The 20,328-nt window shown below is 52.3% G+C and overlaps 1 protein-coding gene across 5 annotated transcripts in view; it reads right to left on the bottom strand.

Annotated features, from left to right (window-relative positions):
- The window catches only part of celsr2 (cadherin, EGF LAG seven-pass G-type receptor 2), a 430,851-nt gene that overhangs the window by 21,832 nt on the left and 388,691 nt on the right, over positions 1–20,328 (bottom strand). For all 5 annotated transcript variants that reach the window (XM_072480304.1, XM_072480305.1, XM_072480307.1 and 2 more), the window contains exons 25-29: positions 18,906–19,080; positions 18,048–18,160; positions 16,827–16,906; positions 15,689–15,815; positions 11,807–11,929 (exon numbers count right to left, since the gene is read on the bottom strand). In XM_072480304.1, the coding sequence (XP_072336405.1) occupies positions 11,807–11,929; positions 15,689–15,815; positions 16,827–16,906; positions 18,048–18,160; positions 18,906–19,080 (618 nt within the window). The remainder of the gene's footprint in view (positions 1–11,806; positions 11,930–15,688; positions 15,816–16,826; positions 16,907–18,047; positions 18,161–18,905; positions 19,081–20,328) is intronic.

The following is a 20,328-nucleotide window of genomic DNA, read 5'->3' as shown; positions in this document are numbered from 1 at the left end:
ACTTCCTGGGGACCCAGGCAATAGCAATTGGAAGTTGAAACTTCCTAGGCAATTCCCACATATGTCAGTTTATCACTACTTCCGCAGAGTCCTGACATGCATCTCGGGAGTACGTCCAGTCTCTAACGATCCGGAGACCAGAAAAATCGGGCCAACCTTTTATATATGAAATAGTCAATATTCAAGCATTAGTCCATTTGCTTCTAAAAATTTGTGATTTTCAGAAAAAGGTAAGACTACCTGAGAGAATGTTATATTATTTATAGTCTCGTTGATGTTAAACAGTTATAGTAACAGAAAAATATATGATTTAGTGTGATATGAATTTTAACACAAATCTCAATATGTAAAACGTATTATGTTTCTTATATTTTAAAAAGATGAAAAATTAATGGAAGTGTTTTCGTAACTTCAGTTCTCCCTCAGCTTACCAACAATTACACAAATTATTGAAATTTAATTGACTACCCAAGGATCACACAAACCCATCTAGCTTGTTACAGCCCTTTAACACAAGTTCATCATTCATTATCTACATAATTATGTTATATTATGTTACAATTCCTTTAGAGACCAATAACTATGAATTTTCAGTGTCTGATTGGAAGGATCACACCACGAGATGCCAGACTTTAAGACTTTTACTGTAACGAACAAACTAAAACATCAACCAAACACTTTTTGTAGGCAACTTAAACTCTAGACTTCCAACCCGTTAATTGCTAAACCTGATTTTTCATCCCCCTGCCGGCCCCAGGCATGCAACATGCTACGGCAGGCAGTGGGGCAGCGGAACATTGTAATGAGCCTGGCACCTGGTGGCGATCCCATTTTTTGGATGACCGGCCATTCTCCACCCGATCGGGAATCCTGACACCGACATCGGGCAATGGAGAATCCTCCCTGTAATATTCATGAATTTCGAGAAAGCATTTGATAAGGTTCCACACAAAGGCTACTAAATAAGATAAGAGCCCATGGTATTGCGGGTATTATATTAGAATGGATAGAGGATTGGCTAACTGATCGAAGACAGAGAGTTCGTATGAGAGAAACATGTTCAGGATGGCAACCTGTAACTAGTGGAGTGCCACAGGATCTGTGCTGGGAACACAATTATTCACAATATATATTAATGGGCAGCATGGTAGCACAGTGGCTAGCACAGTTGCTACACAGCTTCAGGGTTCCAGGTTCGATTTGCGGCTTGGGTCACTGTCTATGTGGAGTCTTCATGTTCTCCCCGTGTCTGCGTGGACACCAGCAACTGTCACAAACCACTGCAGCCGTGAACTGTTCAATGATTGTGTGAGCCACCCCTCTTGTGGAACATGATCAGGATCCTACCCATAAGTGTAGACTGCATTCATCCCCTGCCAGTAATAGAAGAGTAGAATAGAATTGCTACAGTGCAGAACGAGACCATTTGGCCCATCGAGTCTGCACCGACCCGCTGAAAGAGCATTCTAACTAGGCCCATTCCTCTGCCCATACCTTGTAGCCTCATCGAACCTGCACATCTTTGGACACTAAGAGGCAATTTAGCATGACAATCCACCTAACCTGCACATCTTTGGACAGTGGGAGGAAACCGGGAGCCCCCAGAGGAAACCCTCGCAGAGACGAGGAAAATGTCCAAACTCCATACAGTCACCCAAGGACAGAATTGAACCCTGGCCCCTGACACAGTGATGCAGCAGTGCTAACCACTGAGCCACCATTCCACCCCATGTGCTATCCATTTGACCCCTTTGTTTTCCTATGTTTCGGGATCCAACTTCCCTCCTCTCAGTTTTCCCTCTGTCTTCCATTGGTTGAACTCTTTATACACCTCCTTGCCCCTCTGCCTATTTTGAGCCCACGTTATTCCCTCACTTCACTACTTGTACATTGCCCCCTAGCTTTTACCCATCCCCCACCCCCTCCTTGCATTGCCCTCCTTCCATTTTGTCCCATAGCCTGAGCTTGTCTTTGCCATTGTATCCATCTCCCCCCCCCCCCCCACTGCCTCACACATCAGCTCTGGTTGAACTTCAGGGCCGGGATTCTCCGCTATCCGGCGGGGCGGGCCGTACCAGCGCCGAGGAGTGGCGTGAACCACTCCAGCATCGGGCCGCCGCACCTTCAGGGGCAAGGCCGGCGGCGGCGGGGTTAGCGCCGCGCCAACCGGCACCAAAGGGCCACCGCTGGCCGGCGCGAGTTGCCGCATGCGTGGGAGCACCAGCATGTTCTGGCACGATCCCAGCACATGCGCAGGGGGGTTCTTCTCCACGCCGGCCATTGCGGACCGTTACAGCGACCGGCGCGGAGTGAAAGAGTGCCCCCACGGCACAGGACCGCCCACAGATCGGTGGACCCTGATTGTGGGCCAGGCCACCGTGGAGGCCCCCCCCCCCCCGGGCCAGGTCCCCCCCGAGGACTCCGCAGTCTGCCCGCAGAGCCAGGTCCCGCCGGTAATGACCTTGTTTGATTTACGCCAGCGGGACTGGTCGAAAATGGGCAGCCACTCGGCCCATCGCGGAGTGGAGAATCGCTGGGGTGGGGGCCACTACCAACGGCTTCTGACCAGCGCGACGCAATTCCCACACCCGCCGAAAAACCGGCGGCGGAGAATCAGGCAGCCGGCATCGCGGCGACGGGGCAGGACTCACGCCACCCCCCGGCGATTCTCCGGCCCGGCGGGGGGTCGGAGAATCCCGTTTCAGGGGCGTCATTCTCCGACCCCCCACCGGGTCGGAGAATGGCCGTTGGCCGCCGTGAATCCCGCCCCCGCCCCTGCCGAAGTCTCCGAAGGGAGAAAAGTCGGCGGGGCGTTAATGGCGCCGCTACCGCGGAGAATGTCACGGGTCTGCGCAAGGCAGCCGATTTTCGGCCTGCCGATATTCTCCCTTCCGGATGGGCCGAAGTCCCGTCGACGTGATGACCGTTCACGTCGACGTCAATCAAACCTCCTTTTCATCGTCGTGACCCGGTGCTCCAGGCTCACGCCGACCAGCGAGGAGGTGAGTGACGGCCTGGGGGGTTGGCTCTGGGCAGGAAATGGCGTGGCCGCAGACTGATTGCGTGAGGAGAGGTGTGTCTCGGCTTGTGTGTGTGTGCGGCGGGGGGGGGGGGGGGGGGGCGGTTAGAGTAGGCTGGGCTCCGGGGGAGTGCCGGGAGGGGGTCCGTGCCGGGGTGGAGGTTGGGGGTTGTGGAGGGGGTCCGTGCCGGGGTGGAGGTTGGGGGGGGTCCTTGCTGGGGTGGAGGTTGGGGGTTGGGGAGGGGGTCCGTGCCGGGGTGGAGGTTGGGGAGGTGGTCTGTGTCGGGGTGGAGGGGGTCCGTGCTGGGGTGGAGGTTGGGGAGTGGGTCCGTGCCGGGGTGGAGGTTGGGGGGGGGGGTCCGTGCTGGGGTGGAGGTTGGGGAGGGGGTCCGTGCCGGGGTGGAGGTTGGGGAGGGGGTCCGTGCCGGGGTGGAGGTTGGGGGGGGGGGGGTCCGTGCTGGGGTGGAGGTTGGGGAGGGGGTCCGTGCCGGGGTGGAGGTTGGGGGGGCGTCCGTGCTGGGGTGGAGGTTGGGGAGGGGGTCCGTGCCGGGGTGGAGGTTGGGGGGGGTCCGTGCTGGGGTGGAGGTTGGGGAGGGGGTCCGTGCCGGGGTGGAGGTTGTGGGGGGGGTCCGTGCTGGGGTGGAGGTTGGGGAGGGGGTCCGTGCCGGGGTGGAGGTTGGGGAGGGGGTCCGTGCCGGGGTGGAGGTTGGGGAGGGGGTCCGTGCTGGGGTGGAGGTAGGGGAGGGGGTCCGTGCCGGGGTGGAGGTTGGGGGGGGGTCCGTGCTGGGGTGGAGGTTGGGGAGGGGGTCCGTGCCGGGGTGGAGGTTGGGGGGGGGGGTCCGTGCTGGGGTGGAGGTTGGGGAGGGGGTCCGTGCCGGGGTGGAGGTTGGGGGGGGGGTCCGTGCTGGGGTGGAGGTTGGGGAGGGGGTCCGTGCCGGGGTGGAGGTTGGGGAGGGGGTCCGTGCCGGGGTGGAGGTTGGGGGGGGGGTCCGTGCTGGGGTGGAGGTTGGGGAGGGGGTCCGTGCCGGGGTGGAGGTTGGGGGGGGGGGGTCCGTGCTGGGGTGGAGGTTGGGGAGGGGGTCCGTGCCGGGGTGGAGGTTGGGGAGGGGGTCCGTGCCGGGGTGGAGGTTGGGGGGGGGTCCGTGCCGGGGTGGAGGTTGGGGGGGGGTCCGTGCTGGGGTGGAGGTTGGGGGTTGGGGAGGGTGTCCGTGCCGATGTGGAGGTTGGGGGGGGGTCCGTGCTGGGGTGGAGGTTGGGGGTTGGGGAGGGGGTCCGTGCCGGGGTGGGTGATGGGAGGGCAAATGAGTTGGTCCACCTGGCCAGGTGCCAGCCTCCAACAGTTGGACCCATGCGGTCCATGCCACCTGGCTGGAGGGAGGAGGGGATATGGGCAATGATGACATGTCGTCGTTCCCCTCCCCCCCACCAGGCCGTCATGTTTTCAGACCATCCAGCGATGTTGGCCGCCGTGGTGGCAGCCGCTCATGTCTATGTTGCCCTGGATGAGGAGGAGGAGGAGGAGGAGGAGGAGCGTGCCAGAGAGGCGGCGCAGGCTGCCGCAGAGGGGCAGGCGGCAGCCACCCAGGCTGGAGGGACACCTGACCGACAGGACGAGGAGGGGGAGGAGGACGTCGTGGCCCCACGGCAACGGAGGCACCCGAGGGCGCCCCGTGTGTACCGGCCCGGCAGTCATACCAGGACCTCACGGACCGGGAATGCAGGAGGAGACTCCGGATGAGCCGGGAAACCGTGGCACACATCTGCCACCTGCTGGCACACCTGTCACCACGTGGCACTGGCGGGGGACACCCTCTCCCCGTGTCCGTCAAGGTTACGGTGGCCCTGTACTTTTATGCAACGGGGTCATTCCAGGCACCGAGTGGGGACCTGTCCGGCATATCGCAGACATCGGTGCATCGGTGCATCCGGGCAGTGACAGATGCCCTTTATGCCATGGAGCACCGCTACATCCGCTTCCCCGTGGACCGGGCCAGCCAAGATGCCCGGGCCGTGGGCTTCTCTGCCGTTGCCGGGTTCCCCATGGTCCAGGGCCGCGATCGATGGGATGCACGTCGCCGTGCGGGCCACCTGCAGAGAACAGGGCCGTGTTCACTAATAGGAAGGGGACCTATTCAATGAACGTACAGGTGGTCTGCGACCACCGCATGATGATCCTGCACATCTGCGCCCGTCACCCAGGCAGTGTACACGACTCATTCGTGTTGTCGCGGTCATCCATCCCCGGCATGTACGAGGAACGCCATCCCCGGCTGAGGGGCTGGTTGCTGGGCGACAGGGGCTACCCATTGCGATTGTGGCTGATGACGCCTATACGGAGGCCACGCAATGAGGCGGAGAACCGCTACAATGATGCCCATGTAGCGACAAGGGGACGTGATCGAGAGGTGCTTTGGCGTGCTGAAGATGCGTTTCAGGTGCCTGGACCTCTCTGGGGGCGCCCTCCAGTATCGGTCAGATAGGGTCGGCCGCATCATTGTGGTGTGCTGCGTCCTGCACAACATAGCCCAGCAGAGGGGCGATGTGCCGCAGGCAGAGGAGGGCGGAGTGGAGGAGCAGCAGGAAGAGGCCCAGTCCTCCCCAGATGAGGGGGATGGGGGCAATGGTCAGGGCAGACGGGGTAGACACAGGCGGGTGGCTGTCCACCGTTACCGGCTGGCCCAGCGGGCACGGGACAGACTGATAGACGCCCGCTTCACTGACTAGATGGGCGTGGGAATCGGGTAGTATGGCCACAGACCGCACACCATGACAACAGCCGACCACCCACACCCCCCACCCATCCACCTACCCAGCACCCTCACCCCCCTCCCCAACCCCACACACCCCACCAGCATGCACACCACCCCCCCGACCCCCAATTGCCGATCCACCGGCGGCACAACGGGCCGGGCTCACCCAGTTGCGGGTGGACGCGTGTCTATCGCAGGCCATGGAGGATGATGACAACCCGCCTCCGATGAGCTCCTGGCTCTACATCGTTGGACTATGTCTGACCCATGGCCACAGTACCACCATCCACCCGGACCATCCCTGCATGCGGCTGTGACACTGCAGCGCACGGTCCCGTCCTCTGCCCGGGGGATGTTGATGGCGGCCCAGGGGGAAGGGGGCAGACTCACCTGGGGCTGAGGTAAGACCACCCGTCACACACACACTTGCGCTCAACGTACATGACACGCCTGCACACTTTGGACAGAGCGCAAAGGCAGCTTCGGTAGGTGTAACATTGACTTTAATAACCAAAGGAGTTCATGCACGTGCCCTAGCCCCTAAAACTCATCTGTGCCCTGCACCCGTGCCAACTTACTCAGTGTCTAATTGTTTGGCCTTACGGGCCCTTTGACTACGTCTACGTGGTTCCCCAGACGGTACAGCAGAACTGGAGGTGGACTCCTGTGATTCCTGCCCTCTGACACCGGATCCCTTTTGCGGCCGTTTCCTGAGGCGTCCTGGCCTAGATGGGCCAGGCTGCGGCCCGGGCGACTGGGATGGCGAGCTGCCAGCCTGTCCTGCCCGTTGCCCACCCGATGCACCTGGGACGGAAGGGGGGGGGAGTCCGAGGTGTCGCGGTGTACCGGGACCTCCCCTACAGAGGGAGCCGGGACGGACCACACCACCTCCTCCTCCCTCGGGGTGTCCGATGGCCCCCAGGCCTCTACATGGGTGGGGGATGCGAACGGACTGGCCATCCGACGCGCCCCCGACATCTGGCGCTGCCAGTCCTGGAGGCCCGTGCTGGTATCGACAGGGGTCTGCAGGTTTGCAGCCATGGAGCCCAGGGGGTTGTCGAACCCTGTCTGCGACAGTGCGACGCCAGCTCGCACATGGCCACTGGCGCCGATGCCCTCAGCGATGGCCTGCTGAGACTGGGCCATGGCCTGCAGAGACTGGGCCATGGCCTGCAGAGACTGGGCTATGGCCTGCTGAGACTGGGCCATGGCCTGCTGAGACTGGGCCATGGCCTGCTGAGACTGGGCTATGGCGTTGAGCGCCTCTGCCATCTGGCGCTGGCACTGGCTCATGGCCTCCTGTGAGAGGGCAGCCATTTCCTGGGCCACAGACGCCGCCTGCACGGAAGGCCCCATGCCTCGCAAACCGTTCCCCATGTCTGACACCGTCGCACCCATTGCCTCCACCGCGGACGCCACCCGTGCGGTGTCAGCCTGGGTGGCACGCATGACCGGGACCACTCCCAGCTCCTGGACGCGGGTGGACTCCTCCACCTGCGACCGCAGCCGCCGCAAGCCACCCGTCACCCTATTCGCTCGTCTCCGTGTCGGTGGTTGCATCGGATCTATGTGTGGGTGTGGTAACTGCAGGAACCCGGGATCCATCTGGGCGGCAGATGTTCGCTTGGCCTGGGCTGCCCTCCGACCGCCCGGTCCCTCTGCTGCTCCTACCTCCACCTGCTGTACCGGGACGGCTGTGTTGTGCGCACCAGTGAGTGTACCAGACGCCTCATCACTAAAGTGCCCAACCGTGGTGAGTGTTTCTGCGATGGTGGAGGGTGTTGGTGACAGCAGTGGCGTTGTGTCGTGCTCTTCGTCCCACTCTGAGTCCATGGCACTTTGGGGTGGGGGTTCGTCTCCACCCATCCACTCTGAGTCACTGTCCGGTATTTCGTCTTCCCGGGTAGGGGTGTCCTGGGTAGTGCTGTCCCGGGTAGTGCTGTCCCGGGTAGTGCTGTCCCGGGTAGGGGTGTCCTGGGTAGTGGTGTCCCGGGTAGGGGTGTCCTGGATAGTGGTGTCCTGGGTAGTGGTGTCCTGGCTCGGATGTGACGGGGGCCTGTGGCTGCCCCCCTCATCGCTGGGTGGTCGCTCCCGCACGTGACGGGAGTGTCGTCTCCCTGTTGCTCCAGGTCTCTCCGTCTCCCGTGGTGTGCGAGGGGCATCCTGCGGGCGTCGCATGCTGGAGGGTGCGGGTCTCTCCGTCTCCCGTGGTCTCCGAGGGACATCCTGCGGGCGTCGCATGCTGGAGCGTGCAGGTCTCTCCGTCTCCTGTGGTCTCCGAGCGGCATCCTGCGGGCGGTCTGCATCTGCGGGGATGGGTGCCTGGACGTTTGGTCCTGCGATACACAATGAAGCATGCATGGTTAGACATCAGGCAGTGATCAGGTGATACGGGGGAGGGGGATATAGGGGAGGGGGGATATGGGGGAGGGGGGATATGGGGGAGGGGGGATATGGGGGAGGGGGGATATGGGGGAGGGGGATATGGGGAGGGGGGATATGGGGAGGGGGGATATGGGGAGGGGGGATATGGGGGAGGGGGGATATGGGGAGGGGGGATATGGGGGAGGGGGGATATGGGGGATATGGGGGAGGGGGGATATGGGGAGGGGGGATATGGGGGATATGGGGGAGGGGGGATATGGGGGAGGGGGGATATGGGGGAGGGGGGATATGGGGGATATGGGGGAGGGGGGATATGGGGAGGGGGGTATGGGGGATATGGGGGAGGGGGGATATGGGGGAGGGGGGATATGGGGAGGGGGGGATATGGGGAGGGGGGATATGGGGGAGGGGGGATATGGGGAGGGGGGATATGGGGGATATGGGGAGGGGGGATATGGGGGAGGGGGGATATGGGGGATATGGGGGAGGGGGGATATGGGGGGAGGGGGGATATGGGGGAGGGGGGATATGGGGGAGGGGGGATATGGGGGATATGGGGGAGGGGTGATATGGGGGAGGGGGGATATGGGGGAGGGGGATATGGGGGATATGGGGGAGGGGGGATATGGGGGATATGGGGAGGGGGGATATGGGGGAGGGGGGATATGGGGGATATGGGGGAGGGGGGATATGGGGGAGGGGGGAATATGGGGGATATGGGGGATATGGGGAGGGGGGATATGGGGGATATGGGGAGGGGGGATATGGGGAGGGGGGATATGGGGGAGGGGGGATATGGGGGATATGGGGGAGGGGGGATATGGGGAGGGGGTATGGGGGATATGGGGGAGGGGGGATATGGGGGAGGGGGGATATGGGGGAGGGGGGATATGGGGGAGGGGGGATATGGGGAGGGGGGGATATGGGGGATATGGGGGAGGGGGGGATATGGGGGAGGGGGAATATGGGGGATATGGAGGAGGGGGGATATGGGGGAGGGGGGATATGGGGGATATGGGGGAGGGGGATATGGGGGAGGGGGATATGGGGGAGGGGTGATATGGGGAGGGGGGATATGGGGGAGGGGGGATATGGGGGAGGGGGGATATGGGGGATATGGGGAGGGGGGATATGGGGGAGGGGGGATATGGGGGATATGGGGGAGGGGGGATATGGGGGAGGGGGGAATATGGGGGATATGGGGGAGGGGGGATATGGGGGAGGGGGGATATGGGGGATATGGGGGAGGGGGGGTATGGGGAGGGGGGATATGGGGGAGGGGGGATATGGGGGATATGGGGGAGGGGGGATATGGGGAGGGGAGTATGGGGGATATGGGGGAGGGGGGATATGGGGAGGGGGGATATGGGGAGGGGGAATATGGGGGAGGGGGGATATGGGGGAGGGGGGATATGGGGGAGGGGGGACATGGGGGATATGGGGGAGGGGGGATATGGGGGAGGGGGGAATATGGGGGATATGGGGGAGGGGGGATATGGGGGAGGGGGGATATGAGGGATATGGGGAGGGGGGATATGGGGGAGGGGGGATATGGGGGATATGGGGTAGGGGGGATATGGGGGAGGGGGGATATGGGGGAGGGGAGATATGGGGGATATGGGGGAGGGGGGATATGGGGGAGGGGGGAATATGGGGGATATGGGGGAGGGGGGATATGGGGGAGGGGGGATATGGGGGACATGGGGGAGGGTGGATATGGGGAGGGGGGATATGGGGGAGGGGTGATATGGGGAGGGGGGATATGGGGGAGGGGGGATATGGGGGAGGGGGGATATGGGGGATATGGGGAGGGGGTGATATTGGGGATATGGGGAGGCTCACCCTGCCTGCTCTGACGAGGTCGTTCACCTTCTTGTGGTACTGGGTGCCTGTCCGTGGTGTTAGGGCCACAGCGGTGACGGTCTCTGCCACCTCCCTCCACAGACGCCGGCTGTGGCGTGGGGCAACTCTGCGGCCGTGCCCGGGATACAGGGCGTCCCTCCTCTGCTCCACCGCGTCCAGGAGCGCCTCCACATCGCGTGACTCGAACCTCGGGGCTGAGCGACGGCCAGCCATCAAGTCGGGTGTTGCGGTCGGGTGGGGGGGAGCTGCGCGGCCTTATGAGCCGTCACGCCGTGCAGCGCGTATGACGCTGCACGGCGTGAACCACTGCGCAAGCGCGGATCCCGTTACGTCGCTGCTAGCCCATTTCGGGCCGCAGACTATCGGCCCATTTTTATGACGTGACGCAACGGGATTTGCGCCGTTTTTTGCGCCGATCGGCGAAGTTTCCGCCGATAACGGAGAATTTCGCCCCAGATCTTTGATGCAGTGACTGCACGAATCCTGCAGCAGGGTGTTGTCCAGACAAACACTAGTGTGTGACTCCAGGGGAAAGGAGACTCTGGCTCTACCCAAATCCAGGCGGAGTAGTGATCTGAGATGGCTTATGTAAGATAGTCCATGGGTCAAGCAGCATTGCGCTGTCTATGAAGAACAGTTCAGCATGGTGTTGGAGGCCAAGAACCGGCCTGGCCTGACAGAGAGGTATTCAGCACGCCAGGAGCAACGCAGCACTATGGCAGCTAGACTTTGTTGCAATCACCTTGAAGCCTCTGGTGAACTGAGGGCTGCCTTGTCCACGACAGTCTATCAATTGAGTTTGTTGCCAATATGATGCAAGTTTGGAAGGTCTGACGGGACACCGGCAGGCAGAGTTTTAATGAGCATTCATGAGATGCAAAAGAATGTAAATAGCGTTCACGTCATCAGCCAGTGGAATGACTGACCGGCCATTAAACCGCTATTTGGGAGAATTGCAATTTGATTTTATGCCGGTGGGTTTCTGAATTTTTGGCTGCTGTCTGAATCTGCAGCCCACCTCCCATCAAACCTGCCGCAGGTGGGTTGAAAGAATTTCATCCTTGGTCTCTGCACTCTGAGCATGAGCTCCCACTCCCACCTTCTCTGTGGTAAATAATAAAGACAACATTTTCTCTACTTCAGGTGCAGGACTGGCTACCTCTTACTCTACTCTCTCTCTGATTCTTGCAGGCTGTCCTGTCTCTGCCAGGTTCAACAATATCTTAGAAAATCCTGTAAATTGATGTTACATTGGCGTGCTATCTCCATGCCAACATGAACCACATGAGCCTTGTATCCAGGTAGAATGTCTAATTAGCTATCCTCCAGACCCCTGATTTCATTCTATCTTGGAGTTAAATAGATAGTTTGCATTATAACGGTTTACAAAATCTGACACTCTTAACAACTCCATGTCACTTACAGGCTATTGGTCTACCCACGGTCAACACACATGTTCTTGCCATTTTTTACAGGTGTGAACATTTTGCATCTTCTTTCAAATAAGAAACTTGGGCCTGCTTTGAATCACCAAGCCATCCAAGTTCGTTGTCGGGCAGAATTCAGAACAGGTCACATGACCGCCTCCATTGCTCCATTTTGCTCTAAACTGAAGTGTCAGTCTCAAATCATAGCAATCTTATAAAGGTCATGTTTGTAATATATAATTTTGGAAAAATTGTATTCGTGGGAAAATAAAATGTTATTCGATCGAGGTGTCATTGAGTTTTTTCAGCTGGCAGTGGGGAGCTAATACACAAAGAAGAAAAGACAAAAATAAGCTACTAACTGATGCCAGTGTTGATTTTGTTGTGCCCACTGTATCGTCTGTGTGCTTCTTACTGAAAGCGTACTTAAAGGCTTTTCTTACTTCCTCGTTGAGGATGCAGCGGAAGATGAAGATGAATGGGCCCTATAAACAAGAAAGTTATTAACACATTGACATTTCTTTCATGTGACAAGCTCAGTCTTTCTGGCAAATTACCACTCGTTGCTCTTATTAACACTAGGTGTATAAATATTTTACTACTTTAGTTCCTGTAAAACCCATTTCCGTGAATGAAAATGCATTACTTCTATTTATGATTGCACAAGGTTCATGGAACATTAAATTGCACTTTCAGCATGGCTCCTCAGTCACACAGCCCAGTGAGCAACAAATAGTCCTTTGGACATGAGAGCCTTCAATTGCAACAGTAGAGGAATTTAAAATTTAAAAAATACTTAATTTGATGGCATTGTAAAGAAAATACACATACACAGATGCAATAATTCCAAGCCAACAAAATTGGAGAAAACCTTGTAATAGTTAACTAGTAAAAGTATGATATTTAAAAATACTATTAAATGTGTATATTGTCGAAGATACCATGAACAAAATAGGTATGTGGAGCACTATCAGGATACATTATAAATAGTACAAATAGTTTTAGGGCATAACGGTGGCACTGTGGTTAGAGCTACTGCCTCACAGTGCCAGGGACACGGGTTCAATTCCAACCTTGGGGGACTATGTTGCGTTTGCACTTTCTCCCCGTGTCTGCAAGGTTTTCCTCTGGGTTCTCCAGTTTCCTGCCACAGTCCAAGGATGTGCAGATTAACTGGATTGGCCATTTTAAATTGTCCCTTGGTGACCAAAGGTTAGGTGGGGTTATGGGGTTACAGGGATAGGCCAAGGGAGTGGGCCAAGGTAGGACGCTCTTTCAGAGAGTTGGTGTAGACACGATGGGCCAAATGGCCTCCTTCAGGACTGTAGGGATTCTAGGAGTCTTCCAAGATCTTTCTGTGTCAATAACGTTCACTGCGCTTGGTATATATAATTTAAAGATCGTTGCTAACCTTGACTGTGACCTAGCTTTTGAATTTAGAATATTAAAATATGTTGGGCATGATTGCCAGCCGTTCCCACTGTCAGAGTCTTCCAGTCCCACTGAAGTCAACCCCCCTACGGCAAACTCCCCAGTGGTGGGACGGGAGAGTCATGATAACCCCATCGACTTCATCATGACCGGAAGATCCCGCCAGTGGCCAACTCCTCGCCACATCCAGCTTGAGGGAGTGGGTGGAAACTCCCAGTCATTGTGTAAACTTCCAATTCCTAATATGCTTGACTACAGTTTCACATACATTGCTTGTTATCAGTGTTGTCAATGATAATAAGGGGATAGCAGACAGACTAAATAATCACTTTGCATCAGTATTTAAAGTGGAGTAATAGGTCAGACATCCCAAGGAATCTATTTCTGAATCAGAGGACTCAAGAAATTTAATGTAAGAAAGCTAATGGAGTAACAAATATAGAAATAAATTATATAAAAAAGCGACAAATCCACAGGATCAGACAGTTTTCATCCCAGGGTTTCAAGAAAGTAGGTGGGAATGTTGTAGCTGGCCTAATGGATTCCTTCATGATTCTGTCATTTCAGAACTGTTCCTCTGGATTGGAAAGTTTTTACATGTCACTCCACCACCCCCCCCCCCCCCCCCCCCCCATCCCCATCCCCATTTAAGAAAGTTAGAATGAAAACCAAGGAATTAAGGACCAGATAGCTGTTGTCGGAAATTTCTAGAATCTCGAAGGACGGGATGACTGAACACCATGGAAACTTTCAGTTGATCAGAGAGATCCGAAGGAATTGTAAAGCCTAATGATCCTGATTGACTTTTTTTAAACAGCTGACTAAAGTACTGGACAAGGGAATGTCTATCAATGTTATTTATATGGATTTCCAGAAGGCATTTGATAAAGTCCCTCATAAGAGAATGTTGGTGAAAACCGAAGCTAATTATTGACTTGGTTAGGACATTGGTGGAGTGGAAGAAGAGAGAGAGCGGAGATAACAGGCAGGTATTCAAATTGAAGGATGCGAGTTGTAGTGTCTCAAGATCCTGTGTTGGGGCCACACCTATTCACTGTGCTCATTAATGACTTAGGTAATGAAGTAGAAAGCCACATTATCTAAATTTGCCAATGACTCAAAGGTGGACAGTATTGTAAGCAGTGTAAATGGAAGAGTAACATTATAAAGAGGTACTGACATATAGGTGAATGTGAAAAATGTGGCTGCTGGATTTCAATATAGGCAAATATAAAATCATCCACTGTGAGCTTAGAAAGAATAGAGCAGGATACTTTTCAAAAAGTAAATCACTAGAAATAGTGATTGTCCAAAGAGCCTTAGGGATTCAGACACACAGATTATTAAAATGATATGAACATGTACAGAAAAAAATCAAAAGACTAATGGAATTTTATTTTTTATATCTTTATACCTTTATATCTAAAGGAATAGAATACAAGGAGAAAGAAGTCATGCATTGACAAATTCTGGAAGAATAAATTGGTCTCAGAAGAAAGCAGCATAAATTTGCAAGACTGACATCACAATTGCAAAGCTTAAGTTACAAGCAGATATTAAACAAACGAGGCTCATATTTCTTGGAAATTAGAAGGTTAAAGGATGATTTGATTGAATTTTTAAAATATATTAAGGGGAACATTGAGGGTAGTTTGGAAGAAACTATTTCATCTTAGTTGGAGATCTAAGGTGATGGGATATTGTTTAAGAGCCAGTCCTTTTAGGAATGAAAGTAGCAAACACTTCACACAAAGGATGGGATAAGTTTGGAATCATTTCTGCAAGTGGAAACAGAGTGAAGATCAATTGTTAATTTGAAAACTGGAGACTTTCTACCCTGAGGAAAGGTTACAGGGACATTTTAAAACATTTTTTATTTGCCCAAATCATTTTTTCCAATTAAGAGGCAATTTAGCATGGCCAATCCACCTAGCCTGCACATCTTTGGGTTGTGGGGGCGAAACCCACGCAAAAACGGGGAGAATGTGCAAACACCACATGGACAGTGACCCAGGGCCGGGATCGAACATGGGACCTCGGCGCCATGAGGAAGCAGGGCTAACCCACTGTGCCAACGTGCTGCCCACTTTGAAAACTGGAGATTGATAGATTTTTGTTCGCCAGAAGTATTAAGGGGCAACGGTGTGGGTATATGGAGTTAGGTCATTGATCATCTTGAATCGCACTGAATTATGTGAAGTGGGGTAATTGAAATAATTTGACATTAATAGCTTTGAAGTAGGTAAATGTGGCAGTGAGCATTAATGTTTTAAAAGAATAGTTATTAGAGATCTTTCTCAGCATTCTGGTGTGGGAAAGTAACAATCACAAATTTAATAACCTTCACAGAATGGGTAAGCAAAAGTGTGATATGAAGCACGGATTTCAACCTTCAATTAGTTAAATTACAGCTGCAGCCAGTATAATGCTGCTTATTGGGATTTATAATGAAAGAGTGATGAAAGGGTGATAACCAGAATATATAAACATGTTACACAGCCTTGGTACCCATCAGACATTTTGTAGGAGCAGGGTTATGTCCCTCAAGAAATTTCCTGAACAAAGTCTCAGTTGCTGCAACTTACAGACTTGAGAGGTTTCAATCTTTCAGCACAACAAATGGGTCAGGCTTGAGGGGCTAAATGGAGTCCTGTTGCTTCTATGTTCCAAGCTAGTGTGAACAGGGAAGATTGGTCAAAAATAGTGACTTGGGCTGAATGACAGCCAAAATGGAGAAAATGTCCAATGTGAGAGGGAAAGAAAAGGCTAATTGCCGCAGGCTTGGGTTAAAGGTGAATGAAGGAAACCTTTACCTGGAGACAATTGAAACCTGCAAAGAGGTAGTGGAAAATAATGGTGTCACTGTTCACAGCCAGCAAGGCCAAGAGCCAAGTGGTACTGACGATCAACAGCACTACAAATGCAGTACGCAATCCAGATCTATTAAGACAAAAATTACAATCATTCTATTGAAGTGAGCCACCAACATTGCACTTGCTTTATAAATGTTATTTTTGTAAACAAATGTAATACCCCAATAATATATAACATATACAATAAAATGAAAACTGTAGACATTAATAGCAACAACTTATATTTATATAGCACCTATAGCATAACAATAGCATTACAGAAGCATTAGAGAAGGAAATGTGTTACCGAGACATGTAAAGAGATATTACATCAGATGACTAAAAGCTTGTTCAAAGAAATAGTGTGCATGATTTAGCGGACTCTAGTCAAAGGGGAAAGCAGCCTATCGACGTCTGGGATATGGCAACTTTACTTACTTTTATCAAGGAGTGTTATTAATGAGGACAATGAATTATAGAGGAGAAGCAATAACCATTGGGTGTGCAGGCTAAACAAACTCAGGGTCGAAAGTCTACCCATCAGTGGACAAGAACTGCTGACAATCTGATTGGTTGGCAGCTCAAGCAGTCCTGTCAGCACCAACGCTCAGTCATGGCAACTGCTGGGGCTGCAAGGAAATGCAGGAGAAGCAATGGGAACCAGAGAGGTAAGTCCCAGGGTTTTAGGGCAGGGAGGGAGGAAGTGATGAGATAGAAGGCAGACAGGGTGGAACGAGAAGAGGACTTCTTTACGGAGGTGCTCCCGATGCACAAAGGGCATTGATGTGTGCCCCCCCTTCCTTCGACCTTGCCTTTTCAAAGAAGCCTTTTCAAAAATGGCCATTGTATTCTGGCCCACCTGAAACTGCCCAGTGCTTTAAGGCAGTGGACATGGCTCGAGGCCCTTAATTACCGATTTATTGATAGATGAGGCCTATGAATGTGTGGCCTCGTGTGCAACTTACCCAACCCCGTATTATGGGGAACTAACTGACTGTGGGAAGAGGGGGAGGTTAAAGAATAGTTAGAATAAAAAACAGATTTTAGTAAATGTGAGGTCGTTATTGCCTTGTCAAAGATTTAATCGAAGAGCACTTACACAGTTCCCTTCTTCTCAAAACCTTGGTGTCTTGGTCGGCAGGAAGCTTTGGCAGATAGAATATAGAGGAAAACATTCATCTGCAAGGCAGAAAATACAATGTCAACAATGTAAAAGGATTTGAAAACCAGGATAGGGAGATTCTCCATCCCGCCGCACCCGTTTTCTGGTGCGCTGTGCCCCGCTGGCAGCGGCATTCTCCGTCCCGGCAGATAGCCAATGGGGGTTCCCATTGTGGGCACCCCCACGCCTTCGGAAAATGCGCGGGTGGCGAAGCGGAGGATCCCGCCGATGGAGAATCCAGCCCAAGAATTTTAAAATTGAGGCTTTGCCAAATGAGGAACCTGTGTAAGTCAGTGAAAACGGATGAATTCCGAGCATGATGGCTTTTCACAACATGGGAGGAGCTTAAAACAAAATGGGGCCTGTGGCTCAACTCTTTACCTTACCTGATAAAGGTAACTGTTTACACTAGTATTATGCCTGCATTCTGTAATGATCTGTCAATTTTTTTTTTTAAATGCCTAAAAAGCGGTATATTGAAAGGTAGGAAGAGTGAACAGGTAAATGTGAGTAGTCTAGATGGCTGATGAGGAGAAACTCATTTATATTGACAGAATAGGTGGCCTGCTTCCAATCTGTAAAATTATCTGATTATAGGAGAGAGCATTAACATTACTGCTCCTATTTTTTTTGCATCAGCTGCAAAATCTAGTTCTAAAGTTGACTAAAAATATTGGGAGCTGGCATGTCTGGTGAGGTGTTTTAAAATATCATAGAATCCCTACAAGTACAGAATTCGGCCCATACAGTCTGCACCGCTGTGTTTCTCCTCATCAGCCATCTAGACTACTCACATTTACCTGTTCACTCTTCCTACCTTTCAAATGAGCATTCTACCCATGTCCACTCTGCCCTATCCCCATAAACTAACCTGGACACTAAGGCACAATTTATCATGGCCAATCCACTTAACCTGCACATCTTTGGACTATGGGAAGAAACGAGAACACCCAGAGGAAACCACGCAGACACGGGGAGAACGTACAAACGCCACACAGACAGTGACCCAAGGTAGGAATTGAACCCGAGTCCCTGGCGCTGTGAAGCAGCAGTGCTATATTGCGAGACATTCATTGTCCACACCAATGATGGTGCCATATCATGTATGGTCCCTTTTTGGTGTAGACCTAGTTACTTAAGAACAAATTTGCAACTTACAGAAAACGCTGCAGTTATAGGTCCTGCAAAGCTCCATATCAGGGTGTCATAGATGGACAGCCAGCAGAAATCAGGATTGCCATATCCCTCAGGATCAAGGCCAACAGCTAAACCTACAAAAGATGTCATAACGATTACATGAATGGTTCCAGGGATAAGAAACCTCAGTTACAGGGACAGATTGGCAAAGCTGGGACTGTTCTCTTTACAGATGAACATGCTGAGGGAAGATTTGATGGAGGTATCCAAAATCATGAAGGGTCTGGATTGTGGATCGGGAGAACCTTTTACCATTGGTGGAAGGGTTGAGAATCAGAGGATTTAATGGGGTTGGCAAAAGAAGCAGTGGTAACATGAATAAAATCTTTTTTTCCAACAGCAAGTAACTAAGATCAGGAATGCACTGCCTGGGAGTGTGGTGGAGGCAGATTAAATTGTGGCTTTCGTAAGAGTGATTATCTGAAGGGAAAAATTTGCAGGGCCATGGAGAAGAGGAGGAGAGAGACGAGCAGAGTAGCTCCCACAGAGAGCTGGCATGGGCATGATGAACCCTTTAGCCTCCGTCTGTGCTGCACCCCTCCTATAATTCTAATCCTTTTTGCAGACCAAGTGACTCGTGTTGCATCCCGCATCAGGAGCTAGTGGGAGCATTTAACATGTGTCAAGCAATATGTGGAGTTCTTGTGCAATAGGAGATAAATCAAATTCTCAGCTAATTTTTTCTTAATCACAGACGTTTAGGTTTTTTGCTCTGCGACTGAAGATGAGCACACCCTAGAAAGTGGGCGTCGCTATTGCAGACTAGCTCAAAAAAGAAAACTAAGTTAGCATTGCCAGATTGCTGCAAAGAACAAATACCTGTGATAAAGGCGGGGACACCCCAGCCAACCATGTAGTAGAACCGCATGGGGCCATAATTGATGTCACGGACCTCTGTTAACATGCGGTAAATGTGAAGCCCTTCCAAGAACATCCAGGCAAAAGTGCACATGTAGAAGAAATGGAGCAGAATGGCAATCACAGTGCACACAAACTGTGGATGACAAGGGAAAGGACAAATGTAATGCGTCAATTAGATATTGGTTAATGTGTATAAATACAAGTGGTTGCATGCCTGTGCACTGGAAGTTACATAGAATTTACAGCACAGAAACAGGGCAGTTGACCCTTCTGACCTATGCCAGTCTTTTTCAAATCTCTTATCGCCCTACTTCATCAACCCCTTCAACAACATATTTTTCCATCATACACTGATCTAGCCTCCCTTAAATGTTATATGTTTTACCAATTCCCACATCTTAAAACTCTGTGGCAAACACAAACTGCACAACAACCCACACTCTATCGACTGAGCTAGATGGAACTTTCAAAAAGTATTACCGTTCAAAAATATTGTTAGTCACACATTAACCTGGGTAGTTCAATGAACCAATCTAGTTTATTCATGCTGAATAAAATTAATGGCCAGCGGAATGATTGAGGAGTTATTAGCCAGAGTCTTTGAAATAAGTGCCATAAGATGTTCAATATCTGAAAGGATTTTGAGATAACATATACTTGAGTGCCAGCTTGCAGGTAAATGGTGAACTGCTGAGCTGAACAGGTTGGAAAGGTCACAATACATTCCTCCATGTATACTAAGCCAATCTCAGAAACGATAGTGCAGATGCTACAAATACCCCAAGTGTCCATCAGGGAGGTGAAAATGACCTAACTTATATTCAGCATCTCTTGCTGTAAATACAGGTAAAGGCATTAGGCGAGACCAGGATCAAATAACTCACAGTTGCTACTAGACTCAGATTTAAACAAGACCTATTGAGTTGAGGTGTCAGCAGATCATTATGGTTTTGAAGGGACACAGAAAAAAACCAAAATAATTACTGCCTGAACTTTAGACAGAAGCTCCACATGGCACTAACAACTTTCAGTTTGGAAAGTAGACAATGAACAACTATATCCTTCAAGGTTTCAAAGTACAGTTAGATGTTAGACCTGGAGACTCAGGATACTAGAAGAATGTGTTTGCTGGGCCAATGGCCTTTTTTTTGGTCCTTGACTTGTCTAATGTTCTCAGTTCCAAAAGATAGATTATTTGAAACAATAAGAGATGGTAGGATTAGCAATGGAATATTTGAAAATTCATAGGGAAAGAGCTGTGCCGGGTGCTGGGAAATATTTGTTTTCAGAGAGAGTCACTCTCCTCTAGAATTAACCGGCAAGACAATGTGGTGAATATGGGTTCATTAGGATCCTTTAATAGGGATTCTAGCAAGATATT

This window comes from Scyliorhinus torazame, chromosome 17 (genome assembly GCF_047496885.1).
Source record: "Scyliorhinus torazame isolate Kashiwa2021f chromosome 17, sScyTor2.1, whole genome shotgun sequence".
In the NCBI taxonomy this organism is placed as follows: domain Eukaryota; kingdom Metazoa; phylum Chordata; class Chondrichthyes; order Carcharhiniformes; family Scyliorhinidae; genus Scyliorhinus; species Scyliorhinus torazame.
Note: the sequence above shows the minus strand (reverse complement) of the source record. Positions and strands in the feature narration are given on the sequence as shown.